At 43.2% G+C, this 23,015-nt stretch overlaps 1 protein-coding gene across 6 annotated transcripts in view; it reads left to right on the top strand.

Annotated features, from left to right (window-relative positions):
- slc2a9l2 (solute carrier family 2 member 9, like 2) overlaps positions 1–12,957 on the top strand; it is an 81,382-nt gene extending 68,425 nt beyond the window's left edge. For 5 of the 6 annotated variants that reach the window (XM_056436952.1, XM_056436950.1, XM_056436951.1 and 2 more), the window contains one exon: positions 4,129–4,645. In XM_056436952.1, the coding sequence (XP_056292927.1) occupies positions 4,129–4,371 (243 nt within the window). In that variant the 3' untranslated portion in view covers positions 4,372–4,645. Of the gene's footprint in view, positions 1–4,128; positions 4,646–12,497 lie in introns of those variants that run through there. The other variant, XM_056436956.1, reaches the window with a different exon arrangement.
- The last annotated feature ends 10,058 nt before the right edge of the window (positions 12,958–23,015 follow it).

The raw sequence follows: 23,015 nt of genomic DNA, 5'->3' as shown, positions 1-23,015 counted from the left end.
TCTATGTTTCCCAAACATGAGATACAGAAGAGGATGGAAGAGTAAACCATCCCTACATCTGTGTTTTCATACGTGACTCAGCAGAGATAACATTAATAAAGAGAAACATGTATCCTCAAGAGAATAAATACAGAACGCCTTCCAGCTTTACAGGATTGTATTGCCTTACACTTGGATATTTGGACTGTTCCGGGTGCCACAAGTTGGTATTTTCCACCAGAATCCATGAAGTTCGACCCTCAGAACGCCAGAACCCCTTGTTTAATATGTGTTCCCCTAAATCTGGATGAAACCTTCCTCTTGCTTCAGAGGAATCCCTCGAGCATCCGTTTGCTTCGTGTCCGGCACAGTTTGAAAAGGACTTTTCATCCATTGAAGCAAATCAAAGGTGAAGGCAAAAAAACAAGCAACTTTTCAGCGTAGCAAAAGATATGAATCCATAAAAACAACATTGTTGGCCCGGTGATCTCCTGCTTGGTCCCATGAGGTCATGAGGAGAATCATGTTATTCAACAGCGTTCCTCTTCTCACCCCCTTGGAGGCGTGTGCTTGGTGTCATGGCCTCCGCTGAGCACGGAGCCCTCTCCCTCGTTTGTTGAATACATTCATGTTCATACCTCTCTGAGGCGGCCTTCACTTCTTTTGCTCTTATACCAGAAGACAAAGAGGACCGGGCCGCTTGTGCTCTGCTTGTGTTCTGCTTGTGTTCTGTTTGTTTTTTATTTGTTTTCTGTTTGTTTTCTGCTTGTTTTTTATTTGTTTTCTGTTTGTTTTCTGCTTGTTTTTTATTTGTTTTCTGTTTGTTTTCTGCTTGTTTTCTGCATGTTTTCCTTATTTCCCTTTTTTGTTGTTGTGTGTTTTGTTTGTTTTCTGCTTGTTTTCTGCCTTTTTTTATTTTGTTTTCTTCTTGTTTTCTGTTTTGTTTCTATTTGTTTTCTGCATTTTTTCTGCTTGTTTTCTGCTTGTTTTCTGCTTGTGTTCTGCTTGTTTTCTATTTGTTTTCTATTTTTTTCTGTTTGTGTTCTGCTTGTTTTCTTCTTGTTTTCTGCTTGTTTTCTGCTCTTTGTCTATAATAATAAACAAAGAGGAAGGTTGTGCACCTGGCTGATGGTTCTCTATCACACGCCAAATAAAAAATAAAATGAATGTCAAATAAATAGATTCAGAAAAAAGAAAGATGGGAATAACTGTGACAATCAAGTGCCATTAGCCTTCACTCCGCCGGCAGCGATCAGTCATGAAAATGAAAAGAGATGCATAAACGGACTCATCTGAACGACTCTCACGTAGGACACCGTGAGGGCATGCACGCCGGATTCCATTATTTTTAACTGTTTCCATGGCGAAGACGACCTTCTCTGGATGCATAAACTGTGGCCTCTCGAGGGGCTGGTGCATTTTCGACAGAAAAGGAGGATGCATTGATTGATTGATGAAACAATCTCCAGAACCGACTCTGAGTGGATCCTCGCGGTGAGGTCAGTGACCATAACCGTTCACGAGCTCCCCGTCTCTACAGTTCTCGTTAATTTATTGCTGCGAAATCACCAAAAAAACGACATTCTGTGAAGTCAAGTGTGAACTTTTTCCAAAAATTCACGAAAAATAATTGCGATGCACATTTTTGAAGTATTGATAATTGTGGAGGGTGGAGTAAATAACAGAAGGCACACAAGTCATTAAACAAGGGAACAATAACAACAGGTGTTTATTGATGACATGCAGAATAAAGAAAAGACCAATCGACCTAATCACAAGCGTTTTAGTATATTAGTATGCCGAGTGTCCGTGCTATTTGTATGGGTTGCTAATGAGTCGGCATTACGGGAGCTGCGTATGATCCATAACTAAAGCACGTCTTTCCCTTCACACAGCATTGATATGAGGTCACAGCTGTAATCTCACGTACCGCTCCGTCTCTTAAGCACCGCAGACACCTGACTTTGAGTGTTCCTCCCACTGGGAAGATTCAACGCAATCAATAAAAAATAAACCACACAATGCAAATAACCGACCGCCCAGCGTGCGTTCGGTCCCTTTAGTGCACGGCTCCACGCCGCCCGGTCCTGTTCTGATCCGTTCATTCTTGTACTTGTTCTATTTTAGGCTGTTCTATCCTTCACTGGCCCATTTTCTCATAGACTGTCCCTTTCTGTCTGGTTTTTGCACTCATCATTTCTCTCACTTCTCTTTGTGGAGTGGAGTGACTGACCTTTTCTTCTCCATCCTAAATTACACTTTTTTCTATCGTAGTTCTTCCCCTTCCAGAACCAATCTGTCCTATCCAGTCTGGTCTTGCTCTGTTCTCTTTCTATTGTTCCGTTTTATTGAATCCAATTCAACTTATTTTGTATAAATTACAAACTCCCCTCAGAGGTTTCTTTCCGAACCTGTTCCATCGTGTCTAGTCCACGAGTTGTTCTGCTCATCCTTTCCAGTACTGGCCTGTCCAGGCGGGTCTTGACCTCTTTTCTTGGCAGAATATCAACCTTATTGCTATATTTCAATGGAATCCACCACCCTGGATATCAAGGAAGTTTTATTTATTTATTTATACTGATGTTTTCTTATGGCATTATCATTAGAACTGATAATGAGGAGTTGCTACCACCGGCCATTTTTTCCAGACTAATTTACGCAATCGACATGTGCAGTTAGTATAGTATATTTTTGTGGTTGCATCGGAGAGCTGTTCACAGTGTTCACTATGGAATAATAATCCTTAAATGAATCAATAATGTTGTGGTTTGCTCTTAAAGACCTGTCTCCAACATGTTTGTATGTGGGGGTCAGAGTTTCTGTTCAGGTTCTCCTGTCAGGTTTGTCTTCATAGACCACAATGTGGGAAGTTTTTACTTTTTATTTAGAATTTTCAACAAAACAGAGCAATGCATGACATTTAAATAAATAAATAAACACAACAAAACAAAAGCATACATTCAAAACAGTAGTATCAGTATGCATAGTCCAGTCCACAGCGAGTCCAAACGCCAACCTCCACATACATGAGCATCTACATCAACACACACACACACACACACACACACACACACACACACACAATCATACATCCACATAGCATTCCCAGGGAGGGGAGGACTGAATATTTACATTTAGTACAGTTAAATGGAAGTGGCCTTTTGACCCCTTGTGGGAACCCCAGAACTCCAGGTGCCGCCTCTTCGCTTGTGTTCGAGCATGAGAAATAAAAAATAGAATTCACGTTTTGTGACAGTCTCCACATGTCACGCCCCGTTGTTTGTGCGGACCCAGCTGAACACACCTGACCCTCCACAGCAGATCAAAGGCTTATCCCCCCCGCGTCAAAGATGGGGGTCGCCTCATCGGGATTAGTGACAGCCGGACACACGATCGTCCCGCTTGCAGCGCATCTTCTGACCACCGGGAGGGGAAGTCACCGCCTTCCGGAAGCTACCCGGCTAACTTTGAGCGTTACGTCACAGAGGCCACGTGGAAACTGGGTCAGGGTCTTTTTTTTCACCATTGCTCTGTTTAACTTTTTTTTCTTTTTTTGGTGCGCTGTTATAAAATACACTCAACGGGAGGAGGCTGACAGCAGTGATGATGTAACAGAGCAGTGAGTGGTTCTCCATCGAGGTCACGGTTGTGTTCCGGACGCTGCATTTCTAATACCAGTTGCATAGCACCGCATTTGAGTCGAGGTAACAAACCCTCTCTCCAAATCTAAATCTCCCTCTGGGTATTCAGTCAGTATGTATTTTTAAATCTGTCACTAATCTCTATTATTGGCATAACGCACTAGACAAGGTTAGCGTTCAGACTGTCATTGTTCCAAAGACATGTCCTCTGACACACACACGCCCTCACACACTCGGCCTGTGGGACCTTTGTAAGTGGAAAGTCATGGGGGGGGGGGGGGGGGGGGCAGTGACGTTCCCAGAATCACACCCACGGATGACAAAACAGACGACGTCTGTTGGACTTCGGGGTGGCGGAGCAATCGGCATCAAGCGCGTTTCAACGCAAAGAAATTGGAAAATCCGAATGATTGAAGCGTCGGTTCATTTGACTCGTTCTCGGTGCTCGATATTAACGTTTTCTCCACCGTCTGACTCCTCGTTCCGTGTGTTTTCTCGTCCGCCCCAGGAGACGTTGCAGGCCTATGCCTTCCTGGTATTTGTGGTGGTCTGCGTCTTGGGCTCCGTCTACCTCTACGTCGTCCTCCCCGAGACCAAAAACAAAACATTCAGGGACATCAGTCTGAGCTTCGCCAAGATCAACAACATCCCCGTCCCCTCCCCCGACCACGAAACGGAGATGGCTCTGTCCTGCAAGCCCGGCGCCAATGGAAGAGTGCACAACGACGTCAAGATGGAGAGTTCCTTCTAGCCCAGAGAGATCGTGGAGAAGAACGGTTGACATTTGAACTGAATTTGTTGTTGTTGTTGTTGTTGTACATATTTATTTAATGACCGTGGTGCATCAAATCTCATCAATGATCGATGCTTTTGTTTCAACGCATTTTGGCATTTCATATATATGTTTTGTATGGACTGGAATATTTCGGAACATTTGTTCACAGTAATAACTTTAGTATTAATTAATGTTCTCATTACAGGTCAATGGTAAAACTTTCATAAATGGCAGAAAGCCCAGATGGTTATGGTTATGGTCAATCAATATTTTACAAAAGGAATAACAATGTGGCTGAAGGAGGACTTACTTTAAACTGAAACCTGAGCGTGAGCAGGTATTTGGGGGGGGGGGGGGGGGGGTTGATGCTATAAAATCCACCCTTTAGTAGTATCACCTCAAGGAGTACAGTGGAGACAGCTCTCGTATTATTGGCGTAGAAGGGTTCTCAATCTGAGCGCCCACGTTGTTTTAACCCTTGTGTTGCCTTAGGGTCATTTTGACCTGAATCAATATTACACCCTCCCCCCGCCTTTGGGTCATTTTGACCCGATTCAATGTTTCACCCTCCTGTTACCTTTATATTTACTAACATATTTTACCCTTTGGGTTCAATTTGACGCCAGCAATTAAAACCTCCAGAAAATTATTAGAATTAATATTGTTTTCCAAGTTTAAGTGTGAGGCACTTTATGTTTGTTTGTTGACTACCGAAAGAACACCGACATTAAACATTGAATGGGGTCAAATTAATCCTAAAGCGGGGGGAGGGTGTAATATTGATCCGGGTCAAAATGACCCTAAGGCAACACAAGGGTTAAAAAGAATCAGAACTACCTTCCGAAATAAATGACACAAAAAGCACAGCGTGAACAAAATGTTGTACGAGTGTCCGTCTCACCCTGAACCATCACCGCCTGCTGCTATCGATCCAGATGTGTTCCACAGTTCCTCAACACACACCTTTCTTGGGGCTCGGACCCGATCAGACGTGACGCGGCACGCAGCATCCTCTCGCTCGGGGGAGGGGCAGACATGTGTGTAGGATTAAAACCCTGACGCTGATGTCTAACTCCCCGATATAGACGAGATGGAGAGAGACAGAGAGAGAGAGAGAGGAAAGCTCATGGGGACAATTTCTTGGCGCCTCTCCAGAAGTGAAAGGAGCTGCTTCCCACCAGACGGCTGCAGCCGGCGGGGGAGGTGACGTGAACAGAGGCTGACGAGCGTGGCGTTGGATTGCAGTTACAGTTTGCTCCACAGAAGGGTGGACGCCACTTTTTCAAAGTCCAATCCTCTCGTATACAGACATAGATACGCAGGTGTGTGTGTGTGTGTGTTTGTGTGACGAAGTGGGGCCCATGTAACCATTGTTGGTTGAGAGGTCGGGACATCTTTGCAGTTGCAGTTTGCTCCACAGAAAAGTGCACGCCACTTTTTCAATGTGTAATGCTCATTCTTCCGTAAACTAATCCTCGAGACCTTTTCATGGTATCACCGAGGCCTTTCCTGGGTGACGAGAGAGAGAGGGGATTATTTCATTTTACACCTCAGTTCTCCGTGTGGACATAAGGAAATGTGAAAAATCCCAATTATTTAAAAAAAAAAAGTTGCATGGTTGTGCACTTTATAAGTTCTCAGCAAGTCCTCAATGACTGGTTCTGTCCGGTGTCTCTACAGGTGAGGTTACTCTTAATGAAATTTGTATATATATATATATGTATCCAGCTATGGCAGATCAGTCAGTGCAGAGAAAAGCTCCTCATGGATCAACAAAAGAGAAATACAGAATGTTCTACTTGGGCGGCCGTAAATCATTTGCATTTTGTCTACAGGATGCATCAAATATTAATGAGTGCTTTTCATCTTTAACTTATTCATCGGCATGCTTTGCCCGGAGGACATTAACATGCACAAATATTGTCCCCGCTATTCATCATATCCATGTTCTGGTCAGGACACAATGTTAATCTACACAAACACACACAAGCGGTCTATTTTTCCTGCATGCGTGATATTATTAATTGGAGTCCTCAACGTTCGCGGCCACTCTGTCATTCCTGCCCCTGTCATTCCTGTATGAATTTAACACGATTGGATAAAAACGTTAGCTAAATGTCATGTAATGTAAAAAGAGCGACCAGCAATAATAATCAGTTTATTGTCCTGATAACTTTATCTCACTGTGTGTAAATCGTCCATCCAGGATACATAACATTGTCGGGGTCTTCTTTTTTCTCCACCTGTTGCCTCCCACAGCTGCACCTTGGGGCATTTTGCCGTTCGGGTGCTCCGTCCATCTTCTGATCCTCTTTCTGAGAGTTGATCATCTGAACCCTGTCGCCCGGCAACGGGTGGCTCGGGGATATTCTCCACGCTTTGGAATTGGGAGTACGTCGTGCTGGCTGTAGCTTCGAGACCTTTTTGTTGACATTGGCGCTTAATAAAACAAGAGATTCGGCTCGAGGCTCCTTCAACTGACAGTTCCATTAGAAGCACCCGGAGCACACGCTTTCTCCCTTCGGTCTCAGTGGTTCTGGTGAGCTTGATTATTTTAGACCGGGGTAAATATTGAGACACTAAATGTGTCTCGGAGTTACAGACATCGACTTTATTTCGGCGTTATAATAAGTCACATCGTCTGGTTGCTGTTGAGAAGTCGCCCTTTCCTCTGGCGGCGGGGGTCGAGCTCGAGGGTGATTTAATGAAGAGAAGGGTCGACGTTAGAGAGCGAAGCCGTGAACCAGAAGGATAACACGTGGCACCTCCATCTGACCTGTAGGTAGGTGCCACATTTTGAATGAATTCCATTGTTTTTTAGGAATATTGTTGCAAGTAAGCATCGAGGAGTCGGGTGAGGAGAGCCTTTCTTTCTCCAACTCATGAAGGTCAACCTGGTGTTGTATATACAAGTTGTATATTTCCCTTCATTGTTAGCATGAGAAACCTTCCAGTTGTCTCTGTTCATCACACAGACTATCATCATCAGGAACACAATGAACTGAAACGGCCGTTTGCCTCCCCCTGTGAGTCAGTGTGTTGCAGTGACAATAAACGACTCGCAGTTCACGGCTATCCCCCCAAATATTTGGCACGACTACAACCAATTCGCAATAAATAAAGGAATTACAAACGATAAAGAGAATTGGTCCTCGTAGCACTGCTTGTAATTTGCCTCAGATCGAAAGAGATGCACGCTGGGATCTACCCAAAGGAACCAGAGTTATGGGCTGGCGCATCTGGAGCCCTGAAACAGCGTATGGAACCATTACTCTGCATTGCCCCTCCCCCACTTCTCGGGTTCAAATAGATCCGGTTGTAAGGACTCTGGGGCCGAGCAGAGATAGACACTGGAGACGAGGTGGGGTAGAGGGTAAGATCTTTTACTCAGCACAAAGGTCATTTACAGGGGGTCAAAACCCCAATAGGCAGAGTCATAAACCGTGGAAGCTAACGCGGGATAATACTGCTGAGAACGCAAGGGAGTAAATATATGTGTTGAGCCGGTGTGGTAGGGAACGACCAATCAGGAGACGCACACGTGGGACTAACAGGAAGTTACACTGCTGTTGCACCTCTTAATGGTCTAACTCATCTACCTATTATAGTGTCTGGAAAGACAAAATGTACGTTAACTGCTATTGGTTTGCAACGATTTAATCAAATTTCCAATAGAAAAAGACGTAACTGAAATGACAAGAAATAAGATAATATTAACAAAAAGTTGGAACGACGATGAATGAAGTTCAGTCTGATTATGTGAGTATTATACAGCTTCTATCGCGGTGATTTTCAACCAATGTTGCAAAGTGGTTGCTGAAGGAAAATGTCCAATTTCACTTAATCGGGCCAAAAAGATAGGATTTATTTGTTGCAAATAATTTGCCATTGTTCAGCGTCTGAGTCTGTAATATAGCGACTGGCCTAGTAATTAAATACTCCTCCGTGCCAGTAGGTGGCGGTAGGTAACGCAGTAATTAGTTGAATATTTAAGATGGTCAAATTAAAAGGATGCACTGGAGAACGGCGATGGAGAAATATTTCAAAAGGAAAAATGCAGACTTTGAACTGACATTGTTCAAATAGTGTTAGTGTTGTCGTGCCACGTAGTTTTCTTTTATTGTGCCGGAGCTCAAAAAAGGTTGAAAAACACTGCTCTATAGGGTACAGCGCTCCCCTGGGTGGAGGCGGCCTGGTTCCTCCTCCACACGCCACGTCCTGAATGACAAGGTGAGAGGGCTCCAGAGGCGAGTTATCCATCTTCCACTTCCCCCTCTAAGAGGGCCGAGAGCCGGACACCTTCGCCCGACACAACAACATCCCTCCGGGATCTGCTGCCGTGTGACCTTGCGTGACCTTGTTCACTCCTGGAGAGGTGAAGCTAACGACCTCGCCGGCTCTCATCGCGCGGCTCTGAGCCCTCGGGGGCTGCGGCGCCGTTCAGCCTCCACTTACGGCCTGAATGGGGACGAAGACACGCAGACGGTCGCTTCTCACGGGGGGAGTCAAATTGCGGGGAGTATTTCTTTTGAGAATGTTTGTCAGACGTTTTAGTGCCGGCGCAGGAAACGGCGTGTCCTCGATGCAACGAGGGGGAACGTGAAGGGTTTGCTCGTTGATGCCTGTCGGAGGTTTGCATCCGACACACTGGAAAACCAAATACTCCATACTCCAGGAGGAGGAGGAGGAGGAGGTGCAGCTTTTCATTGACTGGACGTCAGGAAAAGGTAAAAAATAAGAACATGTTTTGTATCCACGGTGGGGCGTGTCAGTGAGGACCTTTACGGACATGAATGGGCGTCATTGTGTGGAGGTTGGAATGATGGATGTGCGTTTAGCCTTCAGTCTTTATCTTAAACAGAGCCGACGGGCCGCTGTCTCCTTCAAAAATGGTTCTTTAAGGCACCATTTCTGGTTCCACAAAGAACCTTTTAAACCAGGGTTCTTTAAAGAACCATTTCCTTAAAGAGTTATTCAAAAAACCTTTGACGGTGTCTCAAAGAACCTTAAAAAATGGTTCTTTAAGGCACCATTTCTGGTTCTACAAAGAACCTTTCAAACCAGGGTTCTTTAAAGAACCATTTCCTTGAAGAGTTTTTCAAAGAACATATAATTGTGCCCCTAAGAACCTTAAACAATGGTTCTTTAAGGCACCATTTCTAGTTCTACAAAGAACCTTTCAAACCAGGGTTCTTTAAAGAACCATTTCCTTGAAGAGTTTTTCAAAGAACATATAATTGTACCCCTAAGAACCTTAAAAAATGGTTCTTTAAGGCACCATTTCTGGTTCCACAAAGAACCTTTCAAACCAAGGTTTTAAAGAACCTATAAAGGTGTCTCCAAGAACCTTCACAAAATGGTTCTTTAAGGCACCATTTTCCGGTTCCACAAAGAACCTTTCAAACCAGAGTTCTTTAAAGAACCATTTCCTTGAAGAGTTCTTCAAATAACCTATAAAGGTGCCTCAAACAAAACAACGGTTCTTCAGTCGGTGAAGGTTCTCCGTTGAACCACAAAGCCTTTAAAAGGACTATTTAAGAAGCGTCATTGTTCTGCGTGCAGGGTGAGCGGCTGCTGTGAGCGTCTCAGAGAGCCGCTGTGGCTCCACTTAGTATGTCCAGTCATGCACAACAGGACATCAATGCAGCTGCTCCTGGAGGGAAAAGGTATTCAGCTGAGCCGTCTCTCTTCTGGAGGAGAACTGATTGAACAAAACAGTCCGTCAATCTTCTATTCTCCAACAATATCATATATTCTGCATTATACTGAGAATGAGCTCTGTGGGTCAAAGGGACCAGCCAGCCTGTGAAGGTCAAGGGTATGGAGTCCATTAGAGGACCACTCTATTTCATTATAAATTATATATGTCTAGAAGCCCACCGTAAAATACATGTACTGTATTGATGTCTATTTAAAATATAACACATTGTCAAGAGGAGAGGAGAGAAGAATGAGCCTCACCCACAAACTCACAGGCTGATGGTCTCAATTATCTTTTATGCAATAAAAACCCTGGTGATTAGGGTTAAATTGACCAATTATTATATAATGTGGACTGTGGACTCAGTCTAATGACACACATCTCTGGTGATTAATTGATTCACGTTCCCCACTATCAATCAAAGTCAGAAGCGACTGGAACCCATGACCTCCTTAGATAAAGTAGATATTAATGTAATTATGTCATGACATACATCTTTCATGAGTCCATAAACCGTTATATTAACAAGACCAACACAAAGGGCAGCGATGCGTGAAAAAAATGGCATTTATGCTCATTAAAAATAAACGATATTCAATATATATAAAGATATATATATATATAGATATATATATATATATCTATATCTATATATAAAAGGGGTCTACAGTTCCACCATGTTCCTCCATATATATATATATATACATATACATATATATACATATATATATATATTAGGGCTGTGAAACGATTAAAATTTTTAATCGGGTTAATCACAGTTTTTTGTGGATTAATCATGATTAATCACATATTACCGATATTCTCGGTATATTTTGTGAGAACATAGAGATTTATGACAAAAGACAGATATATACATTTATACATTCTTCTATACAATGGTGCTGCAACTCAGCAGTTATTTAGCAGTTTTCTTCCATATGGAACATTAATACATCTTCATCCTAAACAGAATGTTTAACCCTCCTGTTACCTTTCGGGTCAATTTGACCCCATTCAATGTTTAATGTCGGTGTTCTTTGGGGTCAATTTGACCCCAGGCTGTTTTTCACTGTGTCAAACATAAGAAATATCAACTTTTTTATTTATTGAAAGGGCTATTTAGGTAGTCAACAAACAAACATAAAGTACCTCACACTTAAACTTGGGAAGCAATATTAATTCTAATAATTTTCTGGAGGTTTTAATTGCTGGGGTCAAATTGACCCCGAGGGTAAAATATGTTAGTAAATGTAAAGGTAACAGGAGGGGTAAACAGAGCATTTTTCTCTTGTTTGTCAACCATTAACTCCACCATGATACAATCTAAAGGCCTCTAGTCTTCCTCTAGCAGCTGCTGAGGCAAACTGACTGTGTGGGTTTTCTTCATGAACTGGGCCGTGATGAAAGGGACGGCGGGGACACCGCTGCAAAGCTGAAACCTCACCGGCCCGGACAGGTGGACAGATTGACAAGTGACTTTTTTTTTGCTCGGTCCCGATGCGCGCGCACGGAGCTCTGTGGCGCGCCAGACGGAGATCGATAAGTGTTAACGCAACGCGTAGAGACAGAAATGACATGCTGCTGTGGAGATACGATCAACAACAGACGTTTAGTTTAATAAAAGAACAAAGACGTGCTCTAGAGAACATGTCAGGGGGCGGGCCAATCTCTTTAATGTCATGCGATCTACCGACACTACGCCGCGATCGACTGGCAGGTCGCGATCGACGTGTTGAGACCCTGATCTACAGGAAGTAAAAGTCGTCACAAGGTTTCCGGAGGTGAACCTGCGGAAGGATCATTACCGATGAACAGACCGTCTGCATGAGAGCGGACAGAGTTCAGATTGAAGTGGTGGATTGGAAGCTCATTTTGCAAGTGACTTTTTTTTCGTCCCGACGACCAACAACAGACGGATTGGAAGCTCATTACTGCGCATGCGTTAAATGCGTACACAAAAAAAAAACTAGTTAAACCTGTAATTGAATTAACTGAGTTAACGCGTTATTTTTCACAGCACTAATATAAATATATGAAGTCTACAGTTCCACTATGCTCCTCCATATATATATATATATATGTATTTATATATATATATATACAGACATATATATATATATACAGACATATATATATATATATATATATATAAATATATGTATAAGGAGTCTACAGATCCTCTGTGGCTGTGCGAGGCTGAGAGTTAATGAGGCATTCAGGTTACGTGGGACAGATGGAAGAGGTTCTGCTTCATGCTGTTCCACCAGAAAGCCCTGAAGGTAAACATGTCAACAACCAGTGACTGACTCTTATAACGCGAGGCATCCGTCTCTGTTTACTTTGTTTAATAAATAAAAGGATAGCTAACTGCATTTCTTTCACCTGGAACTTATTTCCTCAGGTTGCTGTGTCCGAGTAATGGGGACGCTAAATGGCTCCGGCATTGTGGGAGGACCCAGCACGATGCATTCTGGGTAATTTAGTGCTTATTTGGCGCTCAGATTTTTATTATAAGTGTTTATATTTGTTTTACGTGTCATATTTTGTGTTTTTCCCGGGAGACGATGTTAGAAACATGAGCTCGGAGCTTATGTTATGCAAACGATTTTAATGGCTGAATATTAACAATGTGTATGACATTAAAATGTCAAATCTTTTCAGAATTTTATACACTTTATCTATCTATTATAGCTTTTTTATTACTTTTTTTTCCACACTCTATACTGTAACTGTTCAGGACTTTCTTCCTACTCTAAACTTGTTTTTAACAACATGACTGTTAAATATATAAAATAGTCTAAACCGTCAAGTGTAATTTCCCCGGCTTCCTTCTACACTCAATAAAAAATTAAAAAATGCTTCATACATATCTTATTTTTCATTCTTTTTTAATTCCCTTATATTCTGTGAGTTGTTCCAGCGTGGGTTCTCCGGCCGAGCCGCTTCTGATTGGCCGCTCTCTGGTTCTCCAGCTGCTCCTCCACCGTTTTCTAAAGAATAAATAAACATTACTTTCCATCATGTCCTCTGACTGCTGCAGCGTCCACCGACACATCTGTGATGAAGGTCTTTCAGGTCCACTCCTCTTCACTTTAAGCACTTTACACCTCCTCCCTTCGAATACAATCACTCTGTCTTTACCAGATGGGGAAATGAGATTCACTGGAAGGAGATAACAGTCATTACTTCTCTCTCCCGCTGGAATCACAGCTTACTTTAAGCATATGTAGTTTGACAGCTTGTGAAGATACCAGAATAATCACGTTGAGACAACTCCTATTATCAGAAGAAACAAGATGATGATTTTGTTTACAAATGTCCTCTGTGGACAGAAAACACAAAATTGGATTTCTCTGAACAAATTTTGCTTAAAATATTAGTTTTCCTTCTAATTGCCATCTGCCAAGTGTAATAAGTCCATCTACTCCCCACTTATATCTTGTCTCAGTATCTTGTCTCAGTATCTTGTCTCAGTCTCCTGTCTCAACCCTGTCTCGGTATGATATAATGTGCATGTGATGGATGGGTGGAGGCCTGCAGCTGCTGATGAGTTGTGGACTGAACCGGTGACCTTTCACAACCTTAAGGTCACCTCTCAAAACAAGACAGGAGGTAGAGGACAATAAGTAGAGGACAGGAAGTAGGGGGCAGGAGATAGGGGATGGGAAGTAGTGGATAGGAAGTAGGGGACAAGAGATAGGGGATGGGAAGTAGTGGACAGGAAGTATGGGACAGGAGATATGGGGTGGCAAGTAGGGGACAGGAAGTAGAGGATAGGAAGTAGGGGACAGGAGATAGGGGATGGGAAGTAGTGGACAGAAAGTAGGGGACAATAAGTTGAGGACAGGAAGTAGAGGACGGAAAGTAGGGGGCAGGAGAGAGGGGATGGGAAGTAGTGGACAGGAAGTAGATGACAGGAAGTATGGGACAGGAGATAGGGGGTGGGAAGTAGGGGATAGGACGTAGAGGATAGGAAGTAGGGGACAGGAGATAGGGGATGGGAAGTAGTGGACAGGAAGTAGAGGACGGAAAGTAGGGGGCAGGAGAGGGGATGGGAAGTAGTGGACAGGAAGTAGATGACAGGAAGTATGGGACAGGAGATAGGGGGTGGGAAGTAGGGGATAGGACGTAGAGGATAGGAAGTAGGGGACAGGAGATAGGGGATGGGAAGTAGTGGACAGGAAGTAGAGGACGGAAAGTAGGGGACAGGAGATAGGGGATGGGAAGTAGTGGACAGGAAGTAGATGACAGGAAGTATGGGACAGGAGATAGGGGTGGAAAGTAGGGGACAGGAAGTAGATGACAGGAAGTATGGGACAGGAGATAGGGGGTGGGAAGTAGGGGACAGGACGTAGAGGATAGGAAGTAGGGGACAGGAGATAGGGGATGGGAAGTAGTGGACAGGAAGTAGATGACAGGAAGTATGGGACAGGAGATAGGGGGTGGGAAGTAGGGGACAGGATGTAGAGGATAGGAAGTAGGGGACATGAGATAGGGGATGGGAAGTAGGGGAAAGGAAGTAGATGACAGGAAGTAGGGGACAGGAAGTATAGGACAATCAGTAGTATACCGGAAGTAGAGGACATGAAGTACGGGACATGTTGTAGAGGACAGGAAGTAGGGGATGGAAAGTAGAGGACAGGAAGTAGAGGACATAAAGTAGTGGACAGACAATAGGGGAAAGGAAGTAGAGGACAGAAAGTAGATAACAGGAAGTAGGTGACAAAAAGTAGGGGTTAGGAAGTAGGTGACAGAAAGGAGCTCCCTCAGTCTTCCTTTCACCGTTTCTCCACACTCAGAAGTCCCGCTGAGAGGAAATCCGACATCAAGAGGTTTCTTCTTCTTCAAAACCACGAACCGGCTCGTCTCCCGGCACCTCATCAAGTCAATTAAAAGGAATTAGAACAGATTCTTTGAACATATTGATCTGCACGTGTTTAGATGCCAAGGTGTCTCCGCTTCAATAGTTCAACAGACTTTCCAGAAGATCGGCGAAATGAAAACCGTCTAATCCACTTATTGTAATGTAAATATGCAGCGGGAACAACACGGAGGAGCTAACTCCCCGAGGAGAAGGAGGTGCAACAAGATGACGCCATTAAACACTTTAATTTAAAGAAAAGCATTGTGGGAAAATGTGATGAATATATAAATAGCGTTTCTATTTGTGTCATGCATTCATTTGAGGAACGCTCTCTTCACACACATGAGATTGTTTCATCTACCACATGTACCAGAAAAAGACTTTCATTTATTTTTTCCAGAAAATTACGCCCAGTTATTTCGGTGATTTATGCACAAATTAAAATTATTAAAAAAGTTGGAAATCTGACTGGTAAAATTAATCAGTAAACAGTTTCAGCTAACCTTGGGAATTCAAATCACAAACACGGCCTCTCCTCACGGGGCACAGAGAGCCTCTAAAGCTCGTTGATCGACTCCACTGCAGCAGAGAAGGGAAATAAAGCGGTAATAAAATGTATTTTAAGACGTTTCGATGGGGAAAATCTAAACAAACGTAACCATAATCCTAGAATGAAGTCTCCTGCTGCGTTGCTGACAGCCAGATGACCCACTTGTGGTTTGCTCTCTCGTTACTTTAGCACAAGCCATTAAATCGCCACTTGACCTCGTGTAACACACTTTTAATCATATTCGTTGCACTAAAAATAAACTTCACTGAGTCACAGCAGTGGAGAGGAGAAGAGAAGCTGAAACGATGGATTCAAATGATGAACAGCGTGTCATTGTGTTCACACTGTGGCAATAATTAGAATGAGTCATAAAAGGATAAGCGTCACAGTGTTATGTTATGATGCTGTTGCTCTGCTGCAGAGATTATTTTCTTTATGTAAACAACGCATTGACACAGTCATTAAAAACAATACCGCCACATCAGAAACAATTAATGCTCAACATAGATGTCGATATACTTCGTATTCAAAGTGCAGATCTGGTGTGAGCGAATAGCTGCATTCCCTCTTTTGTGCCACCGGGGGGCAGCACCATCGGCTTTTAACACATCACTGTTTCATAAATCTAATAAATCATTATTATGACCGGTTGTTAATATAGAAATATTGAAAGTAATGTTGCAGTGACTATATATATATATATATATATATAGATATTTATAGATTTATATATATATAATAATGTTGCAGTACATATATTTAGGAATATTGCTTTGTATAAAATATATACAACTATATATATAATATATTTATATATAGATTATATATATATACAGTAATGTTGTAGTGACTGTATTTGTGTATATATAGGAATATTACTATATATATATAAAATATACAAAACTATAAATATATAAAATCTCTCTCTATATATATAGATTGTGTAATATTTATATATATATATACCGTCATTGCAACATTACTATATATATATACTGTACGTAGAAAAATCTAGAGCAATCGATTATAAAACATTATTATCCTCACAATGTCTTCCCCCTTATTGTTGAGAGTGGATATCTTTTCATGGTAAACACATAAAGGTGAACCGGTTCTCTGATGAGCGGTTTCTTTCCTTCTTCGTCTCTTTTTGAGAGCGGACGCTTATTTCGTGTCGACAGTTCCATACAAAACATATTCATAATGTTCTGGCGGGTGCAGGAGCTCAGGAGCTGGTGAACGCTGTGAAATACAACTCATCTATTGATCTGTGTTTGCAGTGTGAGTGTCAGGCCGACTTGTCTTCTGCTGTGTTTTTGGAATTTGTCGTTTTATTTATTTATTTTTAGGACAGAAAATAAGATTAATTTGCAATCAACTGCACGTTTTATAATGGGAGCACACACTTCAAATCTAATCAAAGCTCAGCATGCCAAACACTCTCAGCCTCACACTGTGTGAATTACATCTTAAATGTAATAGACGATGACGCCCATGAAATAGACCGTTGCTATAAAGTGATGAATGTGCTTCGATGTGAAATACTCACTGAAATAATTCTGCACAGACTCCATAGAAATGATAATTCTCCACTGATTCATGTTCCACTGACAAATAAACCGGTTCAGTCTTCTTAATTTCACGAAATCTCCTCACTTTTAAAGTCAATCAATTTAAGAAAATGATGAACATAAATTTGCTCCGAGGCGAATAAACACATCTTAAAAGGTCTCTAATTGTTCCAGAGGAGCATTATTATGATGTTCCTGCCGGAGCCCCTTATGACCGCGAGCTCTCACAGTAATTACTCTGGATTAGTCCGTCTACATCCCTTCTGCCGTGACTAAAATCACAATTATTTAGTTCAATATTTTGTGCACTCGATGAAAAATCGGCGGATTTGTGCAGACCCTCTGAACAAATACAGAATTTATAGCAACAAAAATACATTTATACACAATTTTATCACAAAGTATAAAATGAAAATATCAAGTTTTCAAGGTTTTATTTGCCATTTGTGCCGAGACCAACAGTCCAGAGCCTTTGGAAACGGGTGCAGGGCTCTCCGACACTTTAGAAATAACAATATAATAAGAAAGAAAAAATTCCAAATATGAAAGAACGAAGGATTCTATAGAGAAGGTGAAAATATGAAAACAATGAGCCAATTTTAATGGGAGAGCTGGTGGTGACGAACCGACGGGAGGTCTCACTTCTCCAGTTATTTGGTGGTTCGTGTATTTCCCCCAGTGACCAAAGCGGTGAACACAATACTTTGTGAAAGGACTGTGTTCACACACACACACACACACACACACACACACACACACACACACACACACACACACACACACACACACACACACACACACACACACATCATTCTCCTGGTAAAAGCAGGTAAAACCCTTTAAAGAGTTACGACATTTTAATGACAAATAACTCAAAATATTGCTATTGAGGCTGTCAAGCTTGTGACCTCAGGGAGGAGAGGTGGTGGGGGAGGTGGGGGGGGGGGCGTCGAGTCGAATTATTTTTGATTAAATCAACTTTCTCTGATGGATAAAACCTGGTGGTTTTTCTGTTATTCATCTCTCGTTCTGTCACAAACACACACACACACACACATCTTAATCTGATGCAGTTACGACAACTGCTGAAAATAATATTCGACTACTAGCGGCAGGGGGATTATTTACTTCCCCACGGAGCGCAAGCACGAAGAAAAAATAACATCTCGTGAAAAATAAAACTCATCTCTCGTGAACAATATTTTTGCTAAAATAGAAAGCAAGCGGGGGAAACACACGTGGATCGAAGCAAAATAAGTTATGTTCGATAAAAGACATGTTGTACAATTTGGAAACTGCTTTTTTCATTATCTGCCTCTTCTGGGAGCTTGTGATATCTCAGGAACCATCGAGTACGTGTCTACACCGAGCCCCACGAGGCGGTTCACGTGCCAAGAGAGAGCATTTAAAAGTGTAGATCTCATCCTTCCTTTGATCTTCCTGCAGTCCTACAATCGGGTTGAGGATCAGGGGATTTAACCCGGAAACACAAATGATACAAGAAGGATGAAGAAGTTGAAATGAGAAAAACAGCAAAATATGACTTTTTTATTTGGACTTTTCACAATGAAAAATAACCTAAATGTTGGTTATCTAAGATTAAAAACAATGACATGGTCACATGACTTGTTTGACTATTACAGTGCAGGGGTAAAAAAGAAAAGAGAGAAAAGCTTGTTCATTGATTTCCTCCTTTTCAAACCCAAAGTCTAATCTCTCAGGTCCAATCTGCACAAAGCTTTCCACAGAAACATGTTCCAGTAAATATAACTTTAATCCATTTTCCTGAAGAGGTTCCTCTCAATCCAGCAACCACAGAGGAAGAAGAAGAAGATACTAAACTTCTTAATTTATCCACGAGGTAAAGAGATCATTTTCCTGTAACAGAAAATGCAATTCTAACATTACAGTGTGTCTCACGCTAGCTGTGTGTGTGTGTGTGTGTGTGTGTGTTTGTGTGTTTGTGTGTGTGCGTGTGGTCACAGCCTCAGCATGAGTCTCATACATAATGTATGGAGTAGACATAATGCAGAGCTCTCTGCTCACGTGAAGCAGTCGGGAAGTGGAGGTATGAAAGAGCCCGAGCTGAGGCTCCGCCCCCAAAGAGAGAGAGAGAGAGAGAGAGAGGGTTCCTCAAGGCGCTGACCACCTCACTAACATTACACCACCTTTATGGAGCTTGGCTGCCTTGGTATTGGGAAGTGGAGGTGGAGTTGGGAGGTGGAGGTGGTGTTGGACTAAGTGGACTCTTCATCCTGGTCCCGGCTCTAATGAGGCGTGTCGTCTTCTCCAGAGAAGACGACTCAGCAGTTTCTCCAGCAGCTCCTGCTGCCTCTAAAATGAATGTTTTCTAAAACATGGCCAACGTAAAGTGTCAGAGTGAACAGCTCGTTCACACGAGGAAAGAAACAGACGGCTTCACGGAGTTGTTGTTTAAGAGGAGAAGAGGAAGAAGAGAAAGAAGAAGAAGAACCTGCTGAGTCCAGGAAGGAGATGAAGACCTGCTGAGTCCAGGTCCGCCTCCTGCAGCTCGTCTTCATCACTCCCACGGAGTGAAGCCCTTTGAATTGTTACACTTTAGAAGGTGTGCACACTCTGACCTCGATTAAGTCCTCCGTGCACAGCGTAGACGCTGCAGGGGGGGGAGTTTTGCAGCGATGGGAAAAGATTGTTGCCATGGCAACAATAGGGAATAGTCTAATACAGACATGGGCAAACTACGGCCCGCGGGCCACATCCGGCCCGTTAGGCTTTTTAATCCGGCCCGCCGAACTTGTCCAAATCGCAGCTTTGTTTACTTCCGGTGTGCATTGGCGCGGAAAGTACTCGTCACACGAAACCCTTCACCATGATTTGTCAATCCGTTTGTCTGTCAACATTTTGCGAAAAAAACAACCAAGTCAGTAAATCACAAAGGACCCGCCCACCACACAGGTGAGGCTCATTTAGAAACAGCCGCAGTGATTTTGGCGAGCAGCGCGGAGCCTGGAGGAGCTGCAGAGCCACGAGGAGGAACACGCAGCCAGAAGAGATCCACTTGGACCGGGTAAGTTTCTCTACTAAACGTCACGGTGTCCGTAACGTGTGCGCGGTGCTGACTCGTCTTGTATTTTACAGAGAGGATTCACCAGCGCCTGCAGCGCAGCCTGCAGCTCCACCTGCCCGGCCAGCAAGGAGGTCTCGTGACACGATGTTATTTTGTGAAGCCATATTGTAAATAGTCTGTGTCAATAGTTCTGTTCTGTTGTCTATTTCTCAACATGTATATAATGTAGATTTTTTTATTTATTTATGTACAATACATATTTATTTGAAGAAAAAAAAATTAATGGTCATTTTTTATTTGCACACACCCCATGAAACTTTATCTGCAATATGAAGTCATTTCTCAGTCCCATCTTTATCATTTTGGTGAATGTGTGACAGACCACATCATTTCTACTCAAAAAACGATAATACAAAATGTAGTTTTCCACATTTATTTACATGTATCTAGCATTGTATTCAGATATTTCACTGCTTTTGTGAACCTTTGACCTTTTGGTAAACCAATTTCAAAAACAAAAACAGTTGGTCCACATGAGTAAAGGTGTATTTTCAGAAGCGATATGAAGAATTTTTAAAAATCGAACTTCAATTTTCAGCTATAGGGCCATATTTTCTCTTTCCACTTGTACCCGAGGACAATTGTGCCTCATTATATAGAGAGCTGAGACAATCCGTCCATTATTTTGCAGGGTTTAAAACAATTAGAAATTATTGAGCTTGATTATTTCGTTGGGTAATAATATGTTTTGAATGTTGAAAGTGCTTCCATTGATCTTTTTCCAGTAAATGTTGATTTCTTTAACTTTGCACCTTTAATTGAAATGTATAAAAATCAGACGCAATCTCCAGGTTTAATAAATTACATTGCGTGTCCAACAGCTCCTGGCCCGGCCCCTCTGTCAAATTTTAGAACCGATTGCGACCCGCAAGTCAAAAAGTTTGCCCACCCCTGGTCTAATAGATCGTTGTATTTATTAAAGGTTTAATAATTGACCTCGAAGGACCGCAGACACAGACTAGTGTCACGGAGGAAAGGAAAAGCCTGACTGAGAGAGAGGAGCGAAACGATCGGATACGTCTGTGACTCACGCCACCTTTGACCTTTGACCTCTGTCATCATCATTGCAATGTTTCAACATTCTAGAAAGTCCCGTTCTGTGTCGGTTGTTTTGTTTTCTGAAGGTGCTTCACGTTATTAAGAGCAGCCTCCTCTTCATTGCGCTCGGGTCCCGACTATAAGAAGAAAAATGCAAAATCTGGATTTGTTTTTCTTTACGTAACGTAAGCCTCCAATAAAACGAGGATTTGAGAGAACAGAGGCTCTTTTCTTTTTGACATGGACGGTCAGTGAGAGAGTTCTCGTACGCACTTCAACATGAAAGCTCATAAAAATAATAAGCTACGAGTATCCTCCTCCCCTCCTCCCCTCCTCCCCTTCTCTCCTCCTCCCCTCCTCCCCTTCTCTCCTCCTCCCCTCCTCCACTTCTCCCCTTCTCGCCTTCTCCACTTCTCCACCTCAAATCAAGCTCTCTGGATATTAAATATCAAAGCCACGGCCCCTCCTCCCTCGGCCTTTGATCCGGGAGAGTTCGGTGAAGACGAACGAAGACGAGAGAGTTTCAAACTTTAAATCAGGGAATATCTTGTTAGGAGGAGCCTTCATGAGTTATGAGTTATGTTACCGACGCACACACACACACACATACACACACACTGTGTGTCGTCCATGTTCGTCCACATACCTCCATGGGGACCAGAGGAAGGTCCCCGGTGGTTTGAGGAGGCCAAATCAGAGCAGGACCCCGTGGAGGAGGAACGGCTCGTCTGCATGTGGACAGATATGGATCGTGTTAGTTTGGGTAACGGATCGAGTCATATGCCCAACCGAGTCCTTCTCTGTTTTCCGTGCAGACAGAACGGAAGAGTCTGGTAAATCTAAGGGTGGAGGGGTTTGCTTCATGACTAACAACAAGTGGTGCAACCCCAAGGACATTAAGACTCTTTCTCGTTCCTGCTCGCCGAACCTGGAACATCTGACGATCTCATGCCGTCCATTCTACCTTCCCCGGGAGTTCAGCTCGGTCATCACCACAGCCGTCTATATACCACCACAAGCGGACACCGACGTAGCACTATCGGACCTACATGATGTGTTATGTCGGCATCAGAACAAGTATCCCGACGCGGCTGTGGTGGTGGCTGGGGACTTTAATAGGCAAACCTAAAAAAGTCATGCCGAACTTTCACCAGCACATTACGTGTGCTACCAGAGGAAAGAACGTTGGACCACTGCTATACGCCATTCAAGAGAGGCTACAAGGCTGTCTCTCTCCTCCGCTCGCAAATCGGACCATGCCGCCATTTTCCTACTACCGGAGTACCAACAAAAGATTGCACGGGAAGCGGTAGTGACGAGGGACGTGGCGGTGGTCTGACCAATCAGAGGCTGAGCTACAGGACGCTCTGCGTGTCGTCGACTGGGACATGATCCAATCCAGTTACAGTGACGTCAGCGAGTTTGGACGTAGCAATGAGCCTCATAGCAACGCTTAGCGGACACCATCGTCCCCACGGTAAAAGTTAGGGTCTTTCCTAACCAAAAGCCGTGGGTTGATAGATCCATCCGTGAAGCTGTGAACGCCTGTACTGCTGCCTATAACTCCGGTCTTGTATCCGGCAACATGGACGAGTACAAGGCAGCGGTCTATGGACTGAGGAGGGCGGTGAAGGAGGCCAAGAGGAGGTACCGAGACAGAGTGGAATCACAGATGGAGCAGCGCGACACCAGGCGCCTATGGCAGGGGCTACGGACTATCACAGACTACCAGAGCAGACCCGCGCAATGGTGAGTGCCGACGCATCCCTAGCGGACGACCTGAACTCATT

Source organism: Pseudoliparis swirei, chromosome 18, assembly GCF_029220125.1.
Source record: "Pseudoliparis swirei isolate HS2019 ecotype Mariana Trench chromosome 18, NWPU_hadal_v1, whole genome shotgun sequence".
In the NCBI taxonomy this organism is placed as follows: Eukaryota; Metazoa; Chordata; class Actinopteri; order Perciformes; family Liparidae; genus Pseudoliparis; species Pseudoliparis swirei.
This window is presented reverse-complemented; position numbering and strand designations above follow the sequence as displayed.